Genomic DNA, 20,963 nt, shown 5'->3' with positions numbered 1-20,963 from the left:
GGGAGTTTCGAAGGAAACACAATCTCACACTCGCTGCTGTGGGTAATGAGCTGACCAGTTGGGTGTCATGGTTGAACCCACGAAATTGGTTCTCTGGTTTAGGAGAATGGGCCCAAAGTATTATTATGGATGTAGGGAAATTTCTTTTGTGTATTCTGGGAGTCGTCATATTGGTTGGCCTGATATTTAGATGCGTTCGGGTTTTAACGAAGAGTAAAAGTAATACCAGGGTGATGAGTCTAAGGAGCGAGGACACTGTACTAACAACAACTAATTTGATTTATGACCCAACGATAGAGACAATGTTGTGATGAAAATGTGATTCCACGGTCCGTTTCTTTCACCCGTTTCTCCTTTGTTTTCCTCCAAGGTACAAAGATATCCGCTTGGAAGAAGAATTTGACAACCTCTTTTATACAGACCATTGATGAACTATGCTACAAGCCCCAATTTCCCTAGTGACTTTAACTTTTACGATAGCCCAATACTTTAGAGACTGTAACTTTATGGACAATGGAACAACTTTTGCTCTTTATTTATAGCAAAAGCACCGAGAGACATCAGACAACATGTACATCAAGACAAGACTTCAGACAAGACCTCAATCATCAAATGCATATTAAACTCACATAGTTTACGACTGCATTTATAATTATTGCTTCTTATCTTCACCTCTACAACCTTCAGGTAGTGACACACATAGTCGATAGGGAATATAGATACAGATATCAGCACTCACATATCCCCCCATTCATGTATCATCAACTAAATGTGCTCCCCCATTTGTTGCAACAAAAAGCCGAAAGGAGCTCGGTAAAGTTTGACAGCCCATCCACAGACCCGTAATACGGGATAAGGATTCAAATGTATACTTCGCAATACCTCGAAGCTTGATTTAAAACACGTACGTCACGATGATACATGACCCCTCAAACATGGATTCATACACACATGCTTCTACTATCTCACTAGGTCATACTTTTGTCCCACCTGCTCCTCTCCTCCCTTTACCCAATCATAAAATGGTATTTACATTATGACATATATTTTTCTTTTTTGAACTGTTTTAGGAAGTGGCAGTTATTGATGACTGCCAAAGTGTGGACTGTCAAAGTCGGAAAAATATCATGCTACACGTTGCCATATATTCACCGCATGCGCTTGCCCGCTGCACGTGCACATTCTCTCCCGTGCGTGCGGACACTCGCAGCTGCGTGATGGCGCCTCCTCGGCCATGCGCTCGAGCGCCTGGTATGTGCATTTACGGTAGAGTTTGTGTGCGTCTAGCGGGCGACTCAATTGTTAAATAATAAAACCAAATAGTATGTTTTATAGATAATGTTCCCCTTAATAATGACTGTAAGTTTGTTTAATGTAACTGGTCGCTGGACAGGGGAATTCCTCTTTGCATGATACGAAGGGTCAGACAGGGTTTGAGCAGTGGTGTTTGGTACCTAACTAAAGAATATTTTATTAGGAACAATCCGGTGCTGGTTAGGTAAAGATTAATTGCTCCTGCGTATAGTTATGTCTATTAGTAGTTTCTGGACATTTACTATATTTGCGGTTCATTATCCATGCGGCGGGAATTCTGAGATTCCCTCCCACCTGAGCAGTTTGATATAGTCACAGCCCACCTGTTCAAACTAACCTATGACCTTTTGTTATAATGCGGAGGGACATTCCTGTGTCCAATGAACAATAAGATTGTAGGGCCCTTTGTAGTACACTGTATGTTGTGTATATAAGGGTCACTGTCCCCAGACCGCCCAGTACTCTCTCTCATCAACATTTATCTCTGATAATTGGAGGACTGGATCCGGTTGCGCTAGCGAGTGTTCCCCATATGGTATGTTTCTCTGTGGCCACTTTGTTACACGTTTTAATGTTAACCATTCATTCTTAGTCGATGTATTTGTGTTTGCGATCGTTCGCTATTGTGTATATTTCTGTTTAGTTATTCTGTTAGATTTTATGTTAGCCTGTAGTGTATGAACTGTTAACTGTTTTTTTCCCTTTTACTTAGCTAAATATTGTTAGTAAAGGTGTTGGAACCTTAGCAAGGAGTGTGTCTCACCATTTGTTATTAAGGGTTGCTGAGCATCTCAATCGCTCAAACAGCTAGCTTACAGACCAAGGTTAAACAGTGTTATATCATTGCAGTATCTCAACACTAAGATTTACAGTATAAGCATACTCTGTGTAAGGTTTAAAAGGTTATTATCTGTGTGTACGCTCGCTGTGTGTATTCCATACTCACAGCGCAGCGTGTGTACGTAACTTGCGTACCATGTGCGAGGTCTTTGTACGCAAATAGCGTACGAAGTGCGTAGCACGTGCACGAGGGACAGCGGCTATTACAGCTTCACGATATTAGTAAATAGCTTGTGTTCTAAGGTAAACAATCAGCTTTATCAATATATATATATATATATATATATATATATATATATATACACACACACACACACACACACACATACATACATACACTTGTCGGAAAAAACGTCCCCCTAATGAATAGGTCGGAACCCCTACCGACCTAAATCTGTCGGAAGCTGCAGTCTTTCCAACAAAACGGCAGCTTCCGACACATATTGAATATACCCCCTAGACACTGTAGATCTATCATCTGGATACCTTGTGACTGAGGATCAATCATATACAATTTGATGACTGTTTCGGCCCAACTCTACTCCCTTCTTGTGTGATCCCCTCACTTGAATTATCACTCACAATTACGTCAGATTTGAGAGTATTGCACCTACACTATGCTATTGGGTAGTCCCTTGCTGGGCAACATTTAAATGGGTGCATACCACTGATAGACATCAGGTGATTTTTTTTTTTTAGTTCATTAATATATTGGCTGGTTTATGATTTGTCAAGGGGTTTGTTTAGATCTGTCCACCTGGATTCCACAGCTCAACTTACTTGACAGTCCAGTACATCTGAAATATAATGTAGAGACTTCTAGAATATAAGAATATTAAAGACTGCACAAGATTGGATTTCTACATATACAGGAAACCTAGTGGCCACAAATGGACTCTACATGCCTCCAGCTTTTTATGCACCAAAAACACTCTCTCAAACACAATTTTCATGTGTTACTCTCAACAATTCCAATTCACAAATATGTCAGTAACCGTAATGGTATATGTATTCCTGATTCTAAGGGGTATATTTAATAAGTTGCAGATTTTTAGAAGTGGAGATGTTGCCGATAGCAACCAATCAGATTCTACTCATCATTTATCTAGCACCTTCTAGAAGATAATAGCTAGAATCTGATTGGTTGCTATGGGCAATATTTCCACATCTAAAAACCTGCACTTCAGTAAATATACCCCTAAGAGAGGTTTCTCTAAAGACAAACATGATGGATGCATCAATCAAGTTACGCAGTTTTCAGATGAATCCATTGACCATATGTCTGAAAACTCAACAAGTTATAGCATATCCCAAGCACGGATGAAACACTTTTTTCCCTACACATACTTCCTCTCAATAAGGGATACAGAAAAAAAACTGGGAGGTATGTTCTCATAAAGATGAACTTGGCATAATTCAAAAATGTACTTTGTCTCTTACTTTATGTCTCTTCCTTTAAGGAATGGCTACTTTATATGCCACATCAGTATGGTCTGTAATTATTTGCTTTCTAGCACATATTCTAAAGCTAAGATATTAAACAGAATTTCCCTTAATTCACACCACGTCTAAAAAACAGTTCTCGAAGGTCTGCCCCAACATGTGTATGTGGTGCACACGGCCCATCAATTGACTCATACTGCTAGGGAGATGGTATGGACCTAGCCGAGAGGAGGCAGATGGGACGGACCTAGACAAGCTGTTGGAAACGGGGTAAGTATTGGACTGGGATGGACCAGTGGAGGAGAGAGGGACTGGGGGTTGCGGAACAGAGCAGCAGATGGGGGGGGGGGGGGGGGGAGAGCAGAGGGCAGACTGAGGTGACCAGTTTCTCTTTACTAATAATTGACATTTAATTAGTATGTCACTGCAGGATTTTTTTATATGGGCAATGACTTACGTATAAATTCGTCTCAGTTTATTGTGACATTGCAGTAATATTCAAACAGGACTGAAGGACACACTTGTATCTGGACATTTTCTATATTTAAAGCATCTCAAACCTACTTTAAGAGCGATAACTGGTCACATCCTACAACTTCCTCCGTGTAATGGGAAGGGCAAGAAACTATTAGAAATGGAAATAATCCAATCTGGATGGAACAATAAACTGGTAATGGTCGACTGCCACTGCTCCCAAACACTGGAAAACAGACAAATACGGTCGTTCAGACAAATTGGATAAATCTGCTTGATTTACCCAATTTGTCGGAATGACCATTTTTGTCTGTTTATTCAGTTTTCTGCCTTTTAGGAGCAAATGGCTGATTGTTATTTGCTCTCACACATTACCAGATTTTCGTACCAATCAGCCAGATTCGACATATAATCTATAGTGTGTATGTCCCTTAACAGCAGAAAACCATTGCCGTTATACAGACAAAATGCACAATGTCAACATAATGACTGTCGACAGTGGATTATTAGTTTTCCATATGTCATTACAGTGGCGGGAATCATGCAGATATAGGCTACCAATTGGCAGACTAGCCTGCACACGCAACCCCTATGTGGCTGCTCCACATTAGACTTACTCTCAGTATAGAGGAAGACCGAACGTGAGCATCTGACTTCTCTATCACATGACTTCCTCTGCACAGTAAAGGGAGGTCACGCAGCACATCCCATCAGGGTGCTGGGTATTTTTCTCGCTGTCTCCATCCGTCTCTCTCACTTTAGTCCGGGTGTGGTATGTTAGATAGAATAGACTTAAGTCGATAGTGTCTAGGTCGACCACTATTGGTCGACAGTAAGTAGGTTGACATGGTTTCTCGGTTGACAGGGACTCTAGGTCGACATGAGTTTAATTGTTTTTGCTGTTGTTTTCTTTGTAGAGTGACCGGGAACCCCAGTTAGTGCACCGTGTCCCTCGCTCTACTACCGCTGCGCTCGGCACATATTATCGTTCCCAATTGTAGTCCACGTGGATCGTAAAGTATGAAAAAGTTTATAAAACTCATGTTGACCTTTTGTCATGTCGACCTAGTACATGTCGACCTAGAGTCCCCGTCGACCTAGAAACCATGTCGACCAATAGTGGTCAACCTAGACAGTGTCGACCCAAGTCTGGTCGACCTAAAGACTGGATCCCCTTTAGTTCACCCACCTATTTTCCTCATCCTTTCTACCCCTCCTACTCCATCCCCCATCTAGCGCAATGAAGCCCCCTTGGGGGGGTTGTAAAATGGTCAGATTTACCAAGCAGAGATTTTCCCCCGCAGCTAACGTCATCTGAAGATGGTATTAAGACACTGGAGCATATGGACTACATTTTACAAAAATTACTGTGAGAGGGTTCCAATGGCTGCTGCACATGTGTTCTCAGTAGACCGCGCATGAGCAGGAATCCTGATAGAGTAGTGTAGTACCGAATGGCAATGCACTGAATATATATACATGTTAACATTTATAGAATTTAACTAACCAGACCTGGCCAAGGATTACAGTTTGTCAAAAGGTGAGGAATGCATCAATGTTACCACAGCCCCATAAGAATCTTTTTAGAAGCTAAAACCCATTCTGGCTTTGCAGGAAGGAGAATCCAGAGAACTAGCTCATTCTACAAATAATATAGTTATGAATGTGCACGGTCCTTACAAATTCCTACTGCGGCTATCACTTTCAAACACAAATTAAAACTAGACTTTAGTTGAAACTTTACATTACATACAATTGCTACTGCCAGTGCACTGTATTCGAAGAGTAGCAGTAAATTACAAAAATAAAAATGAAAGAACAGTGTATGGATATGCAGTTCAGAAGGAAATGTCAATTAACCTGTATATATTTTGCTAGAGAGCAAAGTGATTGGGAGACGCATGGATCAACTTCCAGAAAGAAACATTATAAAACTATGAGCCTGTTAAGAGATTACCTATGCGTGCAGTATGTGACCCAATGAATAGAGCAAGAGCTGTGATGACACAGTGTAAAATATACACTAACCCATAAAGAAAAAATATTCGTTATGGTAAAACTTACCATTGATAACGTTATTTCTCCTAAGTCTACAGGATCCACAAGATAACATATGATAGGATATGATGACGCGACAGCGGATTTGCACCAATTGGTCAAAGCTTTCGGCCTCCCAGCATGCAACGGGCCCGTCCATATATCCCCACCTCCTGGCTCAGGCAAATCAGTTGTTTTTCCAAAGCTCAAGACAGGAGCATCATAGAGAGCCTTAATCAGGAGAGAAGAACACACATGCACACCCTTCCGTACAAGAAGGAAGTGGTTAGTGAGTGAAAGGATCCTCAAAATCAGGTGCGTCGGAGTGGGATCCGTGTGGATCCTGTGGACTTAGGAGAAATAACGTTATCAACGGTAAGTTTTACCATAACGAATATTTCTCCGGCAGGGTCCACAGGTTATCCACAGGTTAACATTGGGAAGTCCCAAAGCAATTTAGTGGTGGGGACGCTCCTGATTGGACAGGAGAATCCTTCGCCCGAATTCAGCGTCCTGAGAGGCAAAGGTATCAAAGGCATAATGTCTAATGCAGGCATTCCGAACAACGGTCCTCAAGGCACACCAACAGTGCATGTTTTAGTGATATCCAGGCTTCAGCACAGGTGACTTAATTAGTAGCTCAGTTATTTTGATTTAACCATCTGTGCTACAGCCCGGATATCACTAAAACCTGCACTGTTGGTGTGCCTTGAGGACAGTGGTTGGGAATGCCTGGTCTAATTTGTTAATGGAAGACCATGTGGCTGCCTTACATATCTGTTCTGCAGAAGCACCACGTTGTGCTACCCATGACGGACCTACCTTACGAGTAGAGCGAGTAGCGACATTAGCCGGAACAGGGAGATCAGCTTGAGAGTATGCTTCTGAAATTGTCAACCGAAGCCACCTAGCCAGTGTCTGCTTGTCAGTAGGCCATCCTCTCTTGTGAAAACCATAGAGAACAAAGAGTGTCTGTCTTTCTGATGGAACTGGTACGATCAACGTAGATCCTTAAGGCACGGACTACGTCCAACGATGCATCTCAAAGATCCGGCCCCTGAAAAGGGCGAGACTACAATTTCTTCGTTTAAATGGAATTTAGACGCCACCTTAGGAAGATACCCAGATTTGGTTCTGAGAAACGCTCTATCTGGATAAAAAATTTTTTTATAATAATCAGAAAAGGAGGGCGCATAACAATGCCCCTACATCTGAAACTTTTCTAGCTGAAGCAATAGCCGTAGAAAGAGAACTTTAGCTGTCAACCATTTAAGATCCACTCATTTAAGTGGTTCAAATGGGGCAACTTGAAGTGCCTTTAGGACTAAACTTACAGTAAGTCCCAAAGCACTGTAGGCGGAACAAAAGGAAATTGAATGCGCAGAATTCCCTGGAAAAAAGTGCGCACATCCTGTAGGTTAGCAATTTTCTTTTGGAACCATACAGTTAATGCTGACACTTGCACTCTCAAGGAACCGTAGACCTTTGTCCATTCCTGCCTGAAGGAATGCCAGGACTCTGGAAACTCTGAACACCCTAGGGTCAAATTTCCGGTCACTGCACCACTGAATATAAGCTTGCCATATTCAGTGATAAATGCAAGCAGTGGTTTCCTTGCTCGAGCATTGTTTGAATTACCTGTTGTGAGAAACCTCTTGTTTCAGGATGGAAGTTTCAAGAGCCACGCCGTCAAAGACAGTCGATCCAGGTTCTTGTGATAGCAAGGACCCTGAGAAAGTAGATCTGGAGGTTGGAGGAGTAGGAATGGACGACATCCTCTGCAGATCTGTGTACCAATGTCTTCTGGGCCAAGCCGGAGCTATTAGTTTCCTTGTTTTACCGTTCGCATTACACTGGGTAACAAGGCGATTGGTGGAAACACATAGGCCAGACGAAAGTCCCACCTGACTGACAGGGCATCCACAAAGATCGCTCTGGGATACTTTGTTCTTAACCCGTATGCGGGAACATTGTTGTTCTGGCGTGACACAATGAGATCTATCTCCGGTAACCCCCATTTGTCTACCAGATTTTTGAAGACCTCTGGGTGTAAAGCCCATTCATTTGCATGAATGGCGTGTAGACTGAGAAAATCCGCTTCCCAGTTTAGGACTCCCGGAATGAGCACTGCGGGCAAGGCTGAAAGATGAAATTCTGCACACTTTAAAGTGCGACTTACCGCCTTCATTGCATTTTGGCTGTGAGTTCCTCCCTTATGGTTCAGATACGCTACTGCCGTTGCATTGTCCGAGCGGATCTGGACTGGTTTCCCCTGAAGGATGTCCTTTGCCTGAATAAGTGCCATATATATGGCCCGAAGTTCCAATATATTTATTGGCAGGCAACTTTCTTCCTTGGTCCACTGCCCCTGGAAGCAACTTCTTCCTGACACTGCTCCCCAGGCCTGGAGACTGGTATCCGTTGTCAGAATTTCCCAATCTGATATCCAAAAGGGTCTCCCTTTGTCCAGATGGGATGTCTGTAGCCACCTGGCTAATGACCTCCTTACTCCCAGAGGAAGGACCATAGTCTGCGTTTTTATTGTCTGATGACAACCATTCCCTTTGGAAAGGATCAGACATTGCAGAGGCCTCGAATGGAACGGAGCATACTCCACCATGTCGAATGTCGACACCATCAACCCTATCACACGCACTGCTGCGTGAATGGATACCCTTTGACTGTGTAGCAGCTCCTGAATCCTTGACTGAATTTTGGATATTTTGTTCAGAGGTAGAAATACTCTCTGAAGACCTGAATCCACCACAATCCCCAAATGAGTCATCCGTTGTGACGGAACCAGGGACGACTTTGCTCAATTTATGATCCAACCGTGTCTCTGTAAACAAGCAATTGTCTGTTGCAGATGACACTGAAGCAATTTCTGAGACTGTGCCAGGATTAATAAGTCATTGAGGTATGTAAAAATCCTTATCCCCTGCTGACGGAGATAAGATGCCATCACCACTATAATTTTGGTGAATACTCTGGGAGCTGTGGCCAGTCCAAAAGGTAGGGCCTGAAACTGAAAGATAGCAAACCTGAGATAGCTCTGATGGAACAGTTCTATAGGTACATGTAGGTAAGCATCCTGGATATCCAGGGATAAATTAAAATCCTCCAGCTCCATGGCCAAAATAATGGAACATAAAGTCTTCATATGAAATAGAGGCACCCAAGTGTACTTGTTCAGCACTTTGAGATTGAGTATGGGCCGGAACGATCCATTTGGCTTTTGGACTAGAAACAGGTTGGAATAAAAACCTTGTCCTCGTTGTGCAGGAGGAACTGGAATTATCACTCATGACTAGAGCAACTTCTAAACTGCCTCTTGCAAAGTCCTGGCCTTCGTTTCCACTAAAGACGGGCTGGTACAAAAAAACCTTTGAGGAGGGTGTTTCTTGAAAGCAAATGCATCACCGTGAGATACCGCTTCTTACACCCAGGCATCTGTGGTAGACTGCTGCCAGATCTGTGCAAACTGAAGAAGTCGGCCTCCCACCCTGGGTCCCCCAGGTGGAGGCCCGCGCCATCAGGCTGATGGCTTATCTTCTGATTTGGAAGCTGGTCCTCTGGTAGCCCAATGCTTATTAGTCTTACCAGACTTGTTGGATTGGGACTGCTTATTAGTCTTACCAGACTTGTTGGATTGGGACTGTTTACCATCACCCTTTCCCTTTCACTTTTCCTTGATTTCGAAAGGGCAGAAAAGCTGAAAATTTAGGTCTGAATTTGTGTGTGGAAGGAAACTTCACTTTGTTGGAGTCTGCTTCTGACTCCAAAATACTGTTTAATTCTTTACCAAAAAGAATATCTCTAGTGAAAGGCAAAGACTCCATAACCTCTTTGGATTCTGTGTCAGCTTTTCATGTACGTAGCCAAACTGAACTGCGAGCTGCTACTGCTGAGGCTGATGCCTGAGAGGCAATTGTACCCATATCTAAGGCTGCTTCCATAAATGTCGCCGTCTGTTTGATATGTGCAATATGAGATTTTTGTTCTCTAGATGCCATTGAAAGATCCTCCTCCAATGCATCAGCCCAGGCTGCCACTGTCTTTCCCATCCAGGCTGAAGCCATAGCTGGTCTTAGGAATGCCACAGACAAGGAAAAAATGGTTTTAAGAAAACCTTCAATTCTCCTATCCGTGACATCATTTAATGATGTTGACGGCAGAGGTATATGTAGAGTTTCACACCAGTCGAATGACATGCGTATCTACTTTGGGAGCTACCTCCCTTTTTAAACAGTCCGCAGCCGGAAGAGGATAACTGGAATTCCATTTCCTTGGAATTCTAAACTTCTTATGGGGCGTAACCCAAGTCTCTTGCATAATTTCCATCCGCTGTTCTGACCCAGGAAACTCATTCTGACCTGATCGCACGCTAGCTATTTTTTGCAGCGCTGCAATCAGGTCAAAACTGCGCATGCGTATGCACCGCAATGCGCAGGTGCGTCATACGGGTACAAAGCGGATCGGTGCTGGGCGATGGATTTAACGAAGAATCCATTCGCACAGCCGATCACAGCGAAAATACACTCCCCCATAGGCGGCGACTATCTGATCGCAGCGCTGCAAAAAATAGCTAGCGAGCGATCAACTTGGAATGACCCTCAGTCCTAGTTGTTTTAGGACGATTAAACACAGGTGCCTTGGATTTTAACACAGGCTCTGCCACCTCCTCTAAGGAAAGAATGGCTTTCATTGCACTAATCAGCTCAGATATGTCTACCGAGCTGAGTCTTTCCTCCTTGCCTTCATATGCAGACCCGGAGTGTGATGAGTCCTCATCCTCCGAGTCCTCATCCACCGACGAGTCCTCATCTGAAATATGTGTAGACTGTGAAGATGTTGTTTCATATCTATGTGATTTACTTACCACCGGCCTTTCAGCCTGTTTTTGTTGACAGGCTGTCGCTTCCCCTGCTGAACGTAATAAACCCCAGGTGGAAGGTTGCATGTAAGGGTTAACAGGGTAACCTATTCCTGGTATCGGAGCTGGCATTATCCGCTCAGCTATACTGGATAATGTCTGCAAAAGTAGCTCATGGAGGTTCAACGTGAACCTGTGTCTGCCTTGGATTATTTAAAAGGCTTCAATGAAAGCTAAAACAATTTGCACATAATCCATTTTGAACCAGATCCTGAGAGGTTAACCAAGCTTTGAAAGATAAACATAAAATGAGTGTTGGTGCTGCTGTGGAACGTGTATTTTCCTCACCCTTGCCGCTCTGAGACATGATAAATAGATCACACACCTGTACAGTGAAACTACACAATTTGTGACTGTAATCACTTTAAAATTTGTTAAAGTGACACACAATCCGACCCTACCCTGCTTTGCACCAGCATTGAAAATCGGAATACACAGCAAAAACTGACAGAATTATAGTAAAGTCAACAATCACACTAGCAATCAGTCACAGGTTATATATTAGTATAAAAAGCAATATGAGCACATAATCAACTACAAATACATTTTACGTATGTAGGAGAATCATATTACTGCATTACCTTATACAGGAGTTTTAACCGTATTCAGTCGTACCGCGAAACAAAACAGCAGCAATAGTTTACAGACTCATATGCATCAAGCACTTATCCAACTATTCGTACTCAAAGGTAGATAATGACTTAGTACCCGGCTCAGGAGAATGGGATACAGGGAGACTTCACCCCGCTTCAAGGATTGATCAATACGTTAGCGAACGCTGAGTGGATCCAGACGCTAATAGTGTACACACTCGCCCCGTGAACCTACAGTGAACACAGACGCCCAAGTGAACACTGAAGCACCAGTCACAGAGCCACTTATGCTGCGACTGGGTCCTTTTATATACACAGTGTGTCAGACGGAAGCAGGAACTCCGTTAATGGTGGGATACTCGGAGTAAACTGGTCATGAACCGGGGGGAGGGACGATCAATGGAGCGTCTGACACCCCACTGCTGATATCAACCTTAGGGATTGCAGCCTCATACTACCCTGGCAGCCTATGATCCCTAGGACCTAGCGCTGGTGCACCCTAGGTGGCAGCCGCGTCAGAGACTGTTTGGTAGTCTACTCCCAACAGTGCCGCTGTGTCCGTGTTCCCCATCTAAGCGGAACCGATGCCTTACCTTCTCCTCATGCTCCGGACCCAGCCTGGTAACATCTGCTGGGCTTGCTAGTACATCCTACACAGACGCCCGCCGAAAGAGCACTGTTCACGTGTGTTGTTGCGACCCGGCAGGGAGCGGTTGGAACGACTCTAAGGTACGTATAAGACGCTTTGTAGACAAAATTGCTCCAAAAAAAATAGTAAGACTATAAAAATAAAATAAAAAAAGGTTATGGCTGCTATAAAAACAGCAGCTCTTGACCATGGTCCGGCTCCTGCCGCACCAAAGAAAAAACGGATTTGTCTGAGCCTGGAGACGGGGATATATGGACGGGCCCGTTGCATGCTGGGAGGCCGAAAGCTTTGACCGATTGGTGCAAATCCGCTGTCTCGTCTTCATATCCCAATGTTATTCTGTGGATAACCTGTGGGTCCTGCCGGAGAAAATCCCTGTATGCTTACCGTACACATAAATAAGGTCTAACTAACCAATAGTGGTAACTTTGCTATTAGATTTATTAACTAAAGTTAAAGAACAAAATACTTAAAAAAAAAATAATTATAATAATAATATATAAGGACTGGTTTAGGAGCACTTCTGAGACTGAGCATCATGGCTTTAAAGCCTGTCATTTCTTCTTAATTTGCCACATTAGACATAGCAGGGGACTTATTGGGAAAATAGATGCAACTCCAGCATAACATTCATAAAACCGGGCACCTGCAAATAAGGTAAGATCTGTTCTAGAACAAGCTCTAGGGTCTTTTTAAAAAATGCTGAAAATTTCTGCATAGTCGTGTCATGGTAACCTGTTTTTACACATGTATAACCATGTGACCATTTTTATCATACCACAGCACCCCCGCTGGGGTCAGGAAAGAACATATTAGTAATTCTATTATAGATGGTAATGTAGCTTTAACTGTTCAGAGTGTGACTGAAGAGCAGGTTACTACCTTCAACAGCTCTTCTGATGTGGGACGTTCCTGAGGTATTTTCTGCAAACAGTAGTCCACAAATCCCCGGAAAGAGTCCGTCCTGATGAGGATAACACACAATGCCTTCATTTGAATGAAGCACCAGATCAAACACTAGGAAATCTTTTAAAGGTATTGTGTGGAGAGACAACTAAACTAAGGTATGAAATGTTTCGCAAACATGCCGCGAAACACATAGAAATAAAGGCAGATTTCTCTTGTATATATTATGTCAGATAAGGACCAATTCAGTTCTCTATAATGTGCTGTGGAGCCACCTATGAAGGCAATGTATCTTTGCTAATTTTTACTTGCACTCCATAGAGGCACACTGGAAAATGAATAGAGACTCCATACTGTAATAAGAGGTGGGGGAGATGTAGTGAAAAGAGTGGAGAAGTTGCCCATGGCAACCAATCAGCATTAAGATAAAATTTATAATTTGCATACTATTAAATTATACAGGCAACTTCTCCACTCTTTTCACTGCTTAGTACATTTCACCCACAGTGCACAGCCAGAAATTGCAGTGATGTTTGTTGCCACATTACAGAGAATTGAATGCTCACCCCAAAATAGTTCTGTATGGATTATATATAAATATATGTAGGATACAAATCATGCAAAAGAAGCTGGATTCATTCTACTTCTTTTATATTTTGTATTACAGAACAAATACAAACATGATTGGGTGTCATGATCACATAACCTGTTCCGGACCACTATAGGTTGTATTTATAAAATAACATTAAGGGGTCTATTTACTAAGCCTTGAATGGAGATAAAGTTGATGGAGATAAAGTACCAGCCAATCGGCTCCTGACCGCCATGCCACAGGCTGAGTTTGAATAATGACAGTTAGGAGCTGATTGGCTGGCACTTAATCTCCGTCCACTTTATCTCCAGCCATGGCTTAGTAAATAGACCCCTAAGTTCTTTTAATAATTAGCACCTCTACCAACATTTTTGAGCTAAGAAATTATACACATAGATTTGACAACTCTCCTATCAGATTCTTTTCACTGCTTACACACAATTCTATCTGTTATTGAACTCACAATGTTACTATTGAAATAGAGTAAGTTCAGAAATACTGAAAGCATTTATTATCAATCAAAAAATATTAGATTTATTAATTCCTTGCTTGGTCATCTGGCATAATTGAAAAACGAATCTTCAGAAATTTGAGAGAGACAGATCGAGAGAGAGAGAGAGAGAGAGAGAGAGAGAGAGAGAGAGAGATGGAGAATTGCACACATTTTCACGCATGTTGTTGTGTTAGACATACACTGGTAGAGAGGTGGTGACGCATGCTGTTGTGTTAAACATACACTGGTAGAGAGATGTCCACTACAGATGTGTCCTTCCTCATCCAGCCTCCATACGTAATGAGTCATGGCACCTACAGCGCATGAGACACCAGCTCCCGTGTGACTCTCGAGCATCCTTTTCCCAAAAAAATGCATCTTATTCGAATCGCTATGCAAATAAAAAGCATTTTTGGGGATAAATGCACAAAAAGATGCCCGGCGTTGGAAAACGTATTTACAACTAGGTGCAACTAAAAGAGCTGTTAATGAGACTGCAGCAATGATGAGGAAGGACACATCTGTATATTTATTCAGTGCAAAACCCCCCCCAAAAAACAGTATCTTCTAGATATGGAGGCTTGCACTTACCATTCATTAGACTGTAGTGTAGGGGACTCATTCTGGGCTATGTGATATAAGGCACTCATTGCGTTCATATTGAATAGTGGAGGCTTCCTTTCAGCTGAACGTGAAAAATAAAAAAAAATGTCACATGAGAGAAGATGAATAAAAGAAGCGCAAGGTGTTGTATGTACAGTAAACAGAGGAGCTGTGTAGTGTCGTCATACAATATAATCCAATTATTTAATCTCCTAGGTTACTCTAGGGAGGCCACTGCATTAAAGCTTTCCCCATCCCATAACAACTTAAAAACATAAATGCATTTATAGATAACATAGTGAAGTGCTTTCGCCATCTGTAAGTAATTACTCAGTTCTAAAAAAAAGTAGGAACATTTAAAGAAGTAGTATGTATTTTATATGCAGTTACAGCATATAAGATTCAAGCAGTTATATTTAATTTAAAAAAAAAAAAAAACATCACTTACCATATAAGAACCTTATTAGATAAAGAAAAAAGCCTAAACTGTGACATCAGCATGTTTTAAAGAAAAAAAAAAAGAAAAAAAATAGGATTTTAAATACCTACCGGTAAATCCTTTTCTCGTAGTCCATAAGGGATATTAGGGACAGAATTAGTACGATGGGGTATAGACTGGTCCAAAGGAGCCAGTGCACTTTAAATTTCTTCAACTGGGTGTGCTGGCTCCTCCCCTCTATGCCCCCTCCTACAGGCAGTTATAGGTAAAACAGTGCCCGAAGGAGAAAGGACATACTTGAGAGAAGGAAACATGACAACAAGAAGTGTGGTGAGATTTTCACACCAGCACACCATAACATAACCTGGCCAGCAACGGCTGGCAAAGGAAAAACAGCAACAGCTGAACAGGAAACACAGAACAGATATCCTGCAGAAGTCACCGCACAGAGGCGGGGGCCCAATATTCCTTATGGACTACGAGAAAAGGATTTACCGGTAGGTATTTAAAATCCTATTTTCTCCAGCATCCATAAGGAATATTGGGGACAGAATTCGTACGATGGGGATGTCCCAAAGCTTCCAGAATGGGTGGTAAACGTGCGGAGACTGCTGCAGCACCGCCTGCCCAAACTGGGTATCCTCTTTGGCCAGGGTATCAAATTTGTAGAATTTCACGAAAGTGTTCTTTCCCAACCAGGTAGCCGCTCGGCATAGTTGCAAGGCCGAGACTCCACAGGCAGCCGCCCAGGAAGAGCCCACTGAGCCTGTAGAGTGGGCCTTCAGAGACTAACAGGTAAAGCTGCCGACACATAGGCCTGTTGGATAGTAAGCCCAATCCAACGAGCAATGGTCTGCTTTGAAGCAAGATAACCCTTTTTCTGCGCATCATAAAGCACAAATCAAGAATCCCTCTTCCTAACCCGAGCTGTGCGCCTGACATAGATCTTCAAGGCACGCACAACATCCAAAGACTCCGGAGAAGCCAAAGCGTCAGAACAGGACGGAACCACAATAGGTTGATTCAGGTGGAACGTGGAGACAACCTCCGCTCTGTCCTCGTAAAAGTATGGACTTTTACAAGATAAGGCCCCGCGTCTAGCAGAAGCCTGGGCCAATAACATCACTGTCTTCCATGTGAGGTACTTGTCTTCTACAGTCATCAGAGGCTCAAACCAGGAGGATGGTAGAAAGTTCAACACTACACCAAAGCCTAGGCGGCACAAAGGGAGGTTGTATGTGGAGTACCCCTTGTATGAAGGTCTGACTTCTAGCAACACAGCCAATTTCTTCTGAAAGAAAAGTGAGAGAGCTGAAATCTGGACCTTAATAGAACCCAGACGCAAGCCTTTTTCCACACCAGCCTGCAGGAAACGTAGTAAACGTCCAAAGTGAAACTCTGCAGGCGGATACGTGCGTTCCTCGCACCAAGAGACATATCTCCTCCAGATATGATGATAATGCTTTGACGTCACAGCTTTTCTGGCTTGCACCATAGTCGCAATGACCTTTTTGGAAAGCCCTTTGTGAGCTAGGAAATTCCGCTCAACTTCCATGCTGTCAAACAAAGCCGCCATAAGTCCGGGTAGATGAATGGTCCTTGCTAAAGAAGATCCTTTCTTAGCGGCAGAGGCCAAGGGTCTTCTATGGACATGTCCAGAGGAATTTGCGTACCACGCCCTTCGGGGCCAATCCGACGCAATCAGGATTGCTTGGACTCTGATGTCTAATCCGCTGGAGCACCCTTGGGATCAACGGAATCGGAGGAAATAGGTAGACCAGCCAGTAAGGCCAAGGCGACATCAGCGCATCCACTGCACTCGCTAGAGGGTCCCTGGTTTGCGAGCAGTAGCAGCGAAGCTTCTTGTTGAGGCGAGACGCCATCATGTTGATCTGCGGGTATCCCCACCTGTCGACAGTCTGTTGAAACACCTGTAATCCCCACTTCCCCGGGTGGAGGTCGTGGCGACTCAGGAAGTCTGCTTCCCAGTTTTCCACTCCTGGAATGAAAATTGCGGACAGCGCTCTTGCATTTCTTTACGCCCAGAGAAGTATTTTTGACACTTCTCACATGCAGGCCCTGCTTTTTGTCCCTCCTTGTCGATTGATGTATGCCACTGCTGAGGCGTTGTTCGACTGAACCTGGATCGCCTGATCCCTGAGTAGAGGGGAGGCCTGAATCAGAGCATTGTAGGTAGCCCAAAGTTCCAGAATGTTGATCGGAAGTAGGGCCTCTTGGGCAGACCACCTGCCCTGGAACTGCGCCCCCTGGGTGACAGCTCCCCATCCTCTCAGGCTCGCATACGTTATGAAGAGGATCCAACCCTGAATCCCGAAACGTCGACCTTCCAGCAGGTTGGAAGGCTATAACCACCACAGGAGTGAAATCCTGGCCTGGGGTGACAGCTGAATCATTCGGTGCATTTGAAGATGTAAACCGTACCACTTGTTCAGCATGTCCAATTGGAAGGGTCTGGCATGGAACCTGCTGAACTGTATCACCTCGTACGAGGCCACCATTTTCCCCAACAATTTTATGCAAAGATGAATGGAAGCAGGTCGAGCAGGTTGGAGTACCACGCAAACCATCTCTTGAAGTGTTCTCACCTTGTCCTCTGGGAGGAACACTCTCTGAGCTACAGTATCCAGTATCATACCCAGAAACAGGAGCCTTTGAGACCGTTCCAGTTGAGACTTCTGTAGAGTGAGGATCCAACCGTGGTGAGACAGAAGTTGGATAGTGCGATCTATATGGAGCAGAAGCTCCCTGGAACTTGCTTTTATCAGGATATTGTGCAGGTAAGGGACAATGTTGACACCTTGGACTCTGAGCTGGAACATAATTTTCGCCATCACCTTCGTGAACACCCTCGGAGCTGTAGACAGACCAAACGGCAACGCCTGAAACTGGTAGAGATCGTTCAGTGAGGCGAACCATAGCTAGGCCTGATGAGGAGGACAAATCGGGATATGGAGGTAGGCATCCTTGATATCCAGGGACATGAGGAATTCTTGATGTTCCAGGCCCGCGACAACCGCTCTCAAAGATTCCATCTTGAATTTGAAAACCTTCAGGTAAGGATTCAAGGACTTCAGATTCAAAATGGGTCTCACAGACCCGTCCTGTTTTGGCACTACAAACAGACTGGAGTAGTAACCTTGTTTACTGGAACAATGACCTAGGACTGGACCAAACTGTCAATGGCCAGTACTAGCACAACATGTTTTTTTCCCAAAACTGGCTAGCCTGATTTGAAACATCGTTGGGGAGGAGCACCATTGAACTCCAGCTTGTAACCCTGAGAGATAAGGTCCCTTACCCAGACATCTTGGCAGGAACCTTCCCAGATGTGGCTGTAGTGACGTAACCGAGCTCCCACCACGAGATCCTCTTGGGGTGGGTGGGCACAGTCATGCTGAAATCTTTGTGGAAGATGAACTGGTGCTCTGTTCCTGAGAGCCGGCAACGGCTAGTTTCTTAGGCTTACCTCTGGAGCCTCTAGCTGCATTGGAGGTACCCCGGGCCCTAGATCGAATTCTGGAGGACCGAAAGAACTGAGAAGACGGTCCCGGGTAGGTACGCCTAGCAGGCGAAGCCCCTGAAGGGAGAAACGTGGATTTCCCAGCAGTAGCTTTGGAGATCCATGCGTTCAATTCACCTCCAAAGAGCCATTCACCTGTGAAGGGAAGAGATTCCAAATTACGTTTGGAATAAGTGTCTGCAATCCATTGACGCAACCATATGGCTCTGTGTACAGACACAGCCATAGCAGTGGTTCTAGCATTTACATTGCCAATCTCTTTAAGGGAGTCACAGAGGACTCTTGCCGTGTCCTGAATGTGTTTCAGGAAAGTTACAGTAGTAACCAAGGTCATATCACCCGCAAGACCCTCCTGAATCTGAGTAGCCCATGTATGAATGGCATGTGTCATCCAGCAACCAGCAATGATCGGTCTTTGAGCTACACCTGCAGCAGTGTAGACAGATTTCAGAGTGGTCTCAATTTTCCTATCCCCCGGGTCCTATACCGTAAAAGAGCCCGGAGCAGGGAACACTGCCTTTTTATAAAGGCTAGAGACAGAGACGTCTACTGCTGGAGATTCTTACCAGAATTTCCTGCCTTCAGGGGCAAATGGGAAGGTATTTAAAAACCTTTTGGACACCTGATATTTTTTATCTGGATTTTTTCCAGGCTAATTTAAATAAATCATCCAATTCTTTGGAATCAGGAAATGTGACTGTCAGTTTGCCTTGTGGGAGGAAAAATTACTGCTGATTAGTAGCGTCCTCCAGGGTGAGCTTTAACACATCCCGTATAGCCAATATGAGGGGTTCTATACCCTGTGTAGGGGTGGAATCCGTACTAATAGGGTCCCCATCATCCCCATCCGCCTGTACATCATCATCAGAATCTGACAGGATTGCAGGTAAAGCATGTTTTTGTGCACCTGTAGACAGCGGGGGATGGAAAGAATCTGCCTTAGCAGTTAGGTTAGCCACTGCTTGTTTCAGTTCTTGTGTTTTATTTGCATTGGCAGTGAGCTGAGATTACATATCCGACATCATAGTTTTTATAGCCCCCAGCCAGGAAGGATCTGGACTCTCCCCTATGTTATCAGCATTTTGTGATGACTGACTACACTGCTCACATGATATGGAGCCAGATGAAATAGGGGAGAATCTGGCATTACATACACTGCATGACTTCTGTTTCACCATAATGAAATACAGAGAATATACACATACAACACAGACTGAATACAATACAAGCCTGCCCTATTGCCTGTTAGAGGAGACACAGAAGAGAGGACCCCAGCATACCCAACACTTCACAACCCCAGTGAGACTGTCAGCGTTTTATGTAGTACAATAAAACAGTGATACTGCTGTACAGATAATTTGTAAACTGTGCACTAATAGCGGCTCTCCCCCTCTACACCCGGTACCAGCGTTCCTGTGACCGTTTTGAGGAGCTGTATGAGGCTGCTGCTGCTCGCTTATGCAGATAAAGGTGCCAAAACGTCGCTGAGCCCGCTCTGATGTAGCTCCGCCCCCCCTATAGCGCCGGAGCTACGATAAGATTTTTATACTGGCAAAGTCTCCACAGGCTGTGTAGCCTCACATAAATGCTTGGTACAACATACCTCCCGCCAGTCTCACACAGGGGCACCCGTGGGTCGCCCCCAAGAGGGACCCGTACGCCTCACACACACGTCTGCCGCACAATGAACCGGGGGGGCCCCCCTGTACTCACCACATCGATCACCTTCAGGCTCTGTTAGAGGTGTGCAGCAGGCTGCGGCAGCTAAGGCGCAGTGCCCCGCTGAACAAACAGCCCCTCAGGACGGTGGTCCTGCAGCGGAGAAGCAGCTCTGCACCTCATGAGGCTGATGACTGTTTCCCCCCCCTAACTCCCATGGCGCAGGTATTCGGTTGCCAAAACAGCATACCAAAAAAAACAAAAGTTTTAAGTGAAATTGAAGGAAAAAAAACTCTGGAGCTGCAGAGTGTGCATCCTCTACTGAGGGCACTTTCTTCTAAACTGCCTGTAGCAGGGGGCATAGAGGGTAGGAGCCAGCACACCCTGCTGAAGAAATGTAAAGTGCACTGGCTCCTTTGGACCTGTCTATACCCCATCATACTAATT

General features: G+C 44.2%; 1 protein-coding gene across 5 annotated transcripts in view; it reads right to left on the bottom strand.

The window, feature by feature from the left end:
• Positions 1-20,963, bottom strand: part of TAOK3 (TAO kinase 3) — a 498,025-nt gene that overhangs the window by 230,042 nt on the left and 247,020 nt on the right. For all 5 annotated transcript variants that reach the window (XM_063964317.1, XM_063964318.1, XM_063964319.1 and 2 more), the window contains 2 exons: positions 14,866-14,959; positions 13,166-13,247 (listed from right to left, as the gene is read on the bottom strand). In XM_063964317.1, coding sequence (XP_063820387.1) covers positions 13,166-13,247; positions 14,866-14,959 — 176 coding nt within the window. The remainder of the gene's footprint in view (positions 1-13,165; positions 13,248-14,865; positions 14,960-20,963) is intronic.

This window comes from Pseudophryne corroboree, chromosome 1, assembly GCF_028390025.1.
Source record: "Pseudophryne corroboree isolate aPseCor3 chromosome 1, aPseCor3.hap2, whole genome shotgun sequence".
Taxonomy (NCBI): domain Eukaryota; kingdom Metazoa; phylum Chordata; class Amphibia; order Anura; family Myobatrachidae; genus Pseudophryne; species Pseudophryne corroboree.
The sequence above is the reverse complement of the archived record's forward strand: the minus strand, read 5'-3'. Positions and strand labels throughout refer to the sequence as shown.